The 5,052-nt window shown below is 49.4% G+C and overlaps 1 protein-coding gene across 1 annotated transcript; it reads left to right on the forward strand.

Annotated features, from left to right (window-relative positions):
• Positions 1-491: 491 nt before the first annotated feature.
• On the forward strand, positions 492-1,759 carry LOC137167477 (interferon-inducible GTPase 5-like). Its single transcript, XM_067569673.1, has one exon. The coding sequence runs from the start codon at positions 507-509 to the stop codon at positions 1,716-1,718; it is 1,212 nt and encodes a 403-aa protein (XP_067425774.1). The 5' UTR covers positions 492-506; the 3' UTR covers positions 1,719-1,759.
• The last annotated feature ends 3,293 nt before the right edge of the window (positions 1,760-5,052 follow it).

Consider the following 5,052-nt stretch of genomic DNA (forward strand, 5'->3'; position numbering starts at 1 on the left):
TCTTTCTTGACGGCCCTGCCCCGTTCTGTGCAGCTGGCCTTGGCGAAAAGCTCCCCCTTGCTCGTAACTTCATGACCTCCCGCCCTTTGGTGCAGCAGAAATGGCTCTACTTCTGCTCTTGCTTCAAGCCCAGGCCCTCGTCCCCAGCCAGCCCACGCTGGTGTCTGACGCTCTGGGAAGCCAGCAGGGAGGGCGCTGCCCTAGGCCTGGCCAGAGGAGATGGAGGTTGGGAGGAGGATCCCAGCAGAGCAGATGTTTGGAGCTGGGGAGAGGCAGGAGCTGTGATAGCCCAGGCCAGAGGAGAATCTCAGCTGAGAGGGAGCCGGATTTCTGGGAGGTTAGAGGATGAGGATCCCAGCAGAGGGGTGGCTGGGTCTCTAGGAGGAGCTGCCCAGAGTCAAAGACCTAGACCAGGGTTTCAGTGGCTTAGCAGTCCCTGGAACTCACACAAGAACTGGCCTTTCCCTCCTGTAAGGCAGGGGCTGCAGCAGCTTGCCGGAGCCGACATGGCCTCACAGAGCAGTGAGAGCATCATCAAGCTGTCGAGGGAGGAACTGGAGGCACTGAAAGCCGCCTTTGAGGAGGGGAACCTCTCCGGAGTGGCCTCCAGGCTGCAGGAGACGCTGGAGTCACTGGAGAGTGTCCAGCTGGACGTGGGCATCACGGGCGAGACCGGCTCCGGGAAGTCGTCCTTCGTCAATGCCCTGCGGGGCCTGGGTGATGAGGATGCAGGGGCTGCCCGCACCGGCGTAGTGGAGACCACCAGGGACCCGACCCCATACCAGCATCCCCGGTACCCCAACGTGACCATCTGGGACCTGCCAGGGATCGGCACACCTGATTTCCACCCTGACTCCTACCTGGAGCAGGTTGGCTTCTCGCGCTACGACATCTTCTTCATCATCGCCTCGCAGCGCTTCACCACCAACCATGCCGCTCTGGCCCACCACATCCAGGCCCTGGACAAGAGCTTCTACTTTGTCCGCTCCAAGATGGACATGGATCTGGATTCCTCCCTCAGGCGCCGGCCATCCAGCTACAGCGAGGTGGGGGTGCTGCAGGAGATCCGGGAGAACTGCCTGGAGGGTCTGCGGGCCCAAGGCATCAGCTCTCCCCGTGTCTTCCTCCTCTCGGCCTTTGAGCTCAGCAAGTATGACTTCCACCTCCTGGAGGAGACGCTGGAGAGGGAGCTGAGCCACCACAAGCGGCACGCCTTCCTGATGGCCCTGCCCAACATCTCCCTGCACATCCTGGAGAAGAAGAAGGCAGCCATGTTGGAGCACATGTGGCTGGTCTCCACCGTGGCCTGTGGTGTCCATGCTGAGCCCATCCCAGGGCTCCTGATCTCCTGCAATGTGGACATCCTGGCCAGGACCCTGCAAGGTTACTGCAAGGGCTTTGGCCTGGACGACGACTCTCTGGAGAAGCTGGCGGCACAAGTGGGGCAGCCGGTGGAGCAGATGAAGGCCATGATCAAGTCACCGTTGGCCAAGGAGATTTCCAACATCCTGGTGGTGCAGCTGCTGATACGGGCAGGCAGCAAGACACCTAAGCTCTCCAATGAGGTCCTGAGCTCTGTCCCGCTCCTGGGTTCTCTTGCATCGGGAGCACTCTCTTTTGCCACAGCGTATAAGATGCTGAGGAGCTTCGTAAATGAGGTGGCCGCTGATGCCCAGAGGATGCTGATCAAAGCCTTCAAACTGGATGCTCAGAAGTGAGCCAGAGAGAAGGAGAAGAGAGACACTTTCTATGGAGGGAACAGACCCAAATCCAGTCCCAGATGGAGACAGGACTCCGGCTTCTCCAGGAAATCCTCTGAGCTTCCTACCTGATGTCGGAAGTTCATTCCTGAGCTGGATATAAACACCATGATTGAATTTCTAAAGTTTCTGCTGCATTTGTTACTTCGCTATTTAAACGTCAAATAGCCGATCTGGTTCTGCTTTCACTCACATTGGTGGAAATCAAGGGTAAACGTGCTATACACCAGGAGTAACTTTGTTGTAAATACTTCACTGTAAAATAGAAAAATCCGTCTTTAATATGTCATCATAAACCGTGGGTAATTCCATTATAAATAAATAATTCATTGTAAACTGGTCATAACTCTGTTGTAAATACTCCACTGTAAACCAGGAGTAACTCAGCTCTAAGTACTCTGGTGCAAACGAGAGTAAATCAACTGAATACCAGGAGTAAATGCTGGTGTGAACCAGGAGTAACTTTCCTGTACATACATTGTTATAACCTGGGAGTAAAGTGACAGACAGGAGCTACCAGTCGATCATCAGCTGACCGGGCGACAGGAGGGAGTTGAAGTTCACGGATCCAGACAAGGTAAGGAGCGATTAACCACTGCCTGCTGTGCTGAGCCATGGCCCCAGTCCCACCTGGGGTTAAGAAGACCCAAGAAACTGCCTCATTCTGGGAAAGCAGAATAAGTTGATTTATGATGTAGGAAGGGCTAAGCCCGGGGAGCCTACAAGCCTGCAGAGCATTCCTGGATGGGAGGATGGGTTTCCCATGGGACTGCGGCATGGACACAGGTCTGGCAATGCAGGCACTGATATTCAAGCCCAGGGCCCTGATCCTCAAAGATATTTCAGGCCCTAACTTCCATTGATTTCAGTGGGAATTAAGCTCCTAAATGGCTCTGGGCACGTCTACACTGCATTCAGGAGGTGCCACTGCAGCTCGTGTAGGCAGACCCAAGCTCACTTTGATCGAACTAGAGCAAAGGCAGCTCGAGTAACAACAGCAGTGGACCCACTGCACCATGGGCAGCTGTATGAGTTCACCTTGCCCACCGAGGACCCTGGGTATATACTGGAACAGCTTGAACAGTTTGAACCAATCTTTTCTCAGCTTTGTGGGGAAGCGGGTTTAAGTGTCTATTCAAATCAGCTACTCACTGTCTCCTATTCATGCTGATTGGTCAACTAAGTCACATGGTATATTTTCCCTCCCCATTATTGGCTGACAGAAATCTTTAAAACCAGAGATTAACAAAGTGTCCTGTGGCTAACACACTCCAGGGTGAACATTCAGACAATAACTATTCAGGCTAAAATTAGTGAAATCCTCGAGATTCATCAACACTCATTCAGATGCCTGGTGGTCATTTCAAGATCTGGTCCCTGGATAGAGGTTCAGCCTTGAATCCCACTTCTAGCACAATCTAAGAAGGGCATGACACACGAGTACTGAAAAGAGTAAACATTTTATTCTCCAGCCCTTGTCACCTAACGTAGGTTAGGGTTCCATGGGTCACAAGGCAGGGGTCCACTGACTCCATTGGTTACGGTTGTCCAATGAGTAGACATGGGAAAAAATTGACCTGGGCTCTGAATCAATTGACCTGGGCTCTGAGACTTGGTGCCACGTGGTTTTTATTTTGTTTTTTTTTTTTTGCAATGTAGACGTACCCCAAGTTATTGATGTTGGTCTGATTCTCATTCATAATCAGACCCCTTTAGCAGTGAAAAGAGGCTTTAAAGGGGGTGTGACTTGGAGAAGCAGTGTGGTCTAATGGACGGAGCCTTGGTTGGCCATCAGGAGACCTGGATGCTATTCCTGGCTCTGCTGCTCTTCTGGGTGGAATTTCCAAAAATCCCTAAATGATTTAAGAACCTCAGTCCCATCTTCAGAAGTGACCTAGGAGCCAGGTCTACTCTGCAACGTTTTGTCGGCATAGCTACATCTGTCAGCAGTGGGAAAAATCCACAGCACCTAACTGCTGCAATTTGCTGGCAAAACCCCAGTGTAGACGCAGCTATGCTGACAGGAGAGGATGGCTGTCAAGATAGTCAGTGTCACTGGATGGCGGGGAGAGGTGTTATTGTATTGATAGGCGGATAAGTCACTCAGGTGCTTGTGGAAATTTTACCCTCTGTGCCCCCATTACCCTCCCACCCTTCCTCTGTCTTGTCTAATTAGATCGTGAGCTCTTTGAGGCAGGGACTGTCTCTCACTATGTGTCTATGTTCTTAGTCCGGACCGCTAGCTCTGCTGTGCTGCAAACAACTAAAATGACAGCCAGAGAGGGTCAAGGGTCCTGAGTGTAAAGGAGAATCTGGTTCAATGTATTTGCCTTTCATTCACCATGGCAAATTAAAGACACGTTCAAAAGCGATTTTAAAATCTGAATATTTTTATTTAGTAACTTTTGTTTTTCGAAACAGAGAAAAAAATAAAAGAACATTCTCTCCTCCCCTTCCCCCCAAGTAAAATCAGGCTTTTAGTGTGACGTCTTTCCAGTGGATAAAAACACCTATCCCCTAATTATATATATATATTATATATTTTTCTCAGTACAGTACGTAATTAACAGGCAAAAATAAACATAGTTTTTTTCTTTTTAAACCAAACACGTTAATACCCAGATGAACTAAATTAGCAGTGGTGCGTTTGCTTTAACATTAAGCAGGTGTACGTATGTAGGCACCTCCATATACAAAGTACAAATATAAGTTTGTCATGCCACTAAATCAGCCTGTGCTGCTGGTAATCTTGGATTAAATTCCTTGTTAAAAATCACAGCTCACCCTGACTCTGAGGAACTACTGACAGCTGTGAATATAGATCGAAAAAGTTTAGCAGTGTCTCAAGGTTTTATGTTGATTATCATATAGAACAGTTAAATGGCAAAGCCCACTCTTTCCTTCACCTCCTCAAAGGTGTATGTGCCCTGTGCCACTCAGTAAGCAGCTTCCATTTATGCCTCTGAATCTTCCATCAGTGGCTGTGCAGATGGGTTTATCAAGGGACGAGTGACTCTTCACCCAGAATTCAAGCCCAGATCAGAAGTGAGGGAAATATTTGTAAGTCGAGAAAAGTCTATGCTGAGATCTGTGTATCAGGCCCGGAATGCATGTCCATTATATATTCTCAATGTAAAATTCTCAACTAGGTGCAGATTTCTTACACCCCATAATTTTGCTTAGATCTGGGGTTACTGTTCTCTGTTGGTAACAGTAGTAATTTTCATCTTCATGTTTTGTTATGAGCTGCATCCCAACTCTAGAGATGGTCTGAGAACAGGAACAAAAATGT

Source organism: Emydura macquarii, unplaced genomic scaffold (genome assembly GCF_026122565.2).
Source record: "Emydura macquarii macquarii isolate MOO-44397 ecotype Brisbane River unplaced genomic scaffold, CSIRO-AGI_Emac_v2 contig_2924, whole genome shotgun sequence".
NCBI classification, from domain to species: Eukaryota; Metazoa; Chordata; order Testudines; family Chelidae; genus Emydura; species Emydura macquarii.

What these genes read in the sequence shown, in the direction of transcription:
- LOC137167477 (XM_067569673.1), top strand. Translation starts at nt 507, where the DNA reads ATGGCCTCACAGAGCAGTGAGAGCATCATCAAGCTGTCGAGGGAGGAA.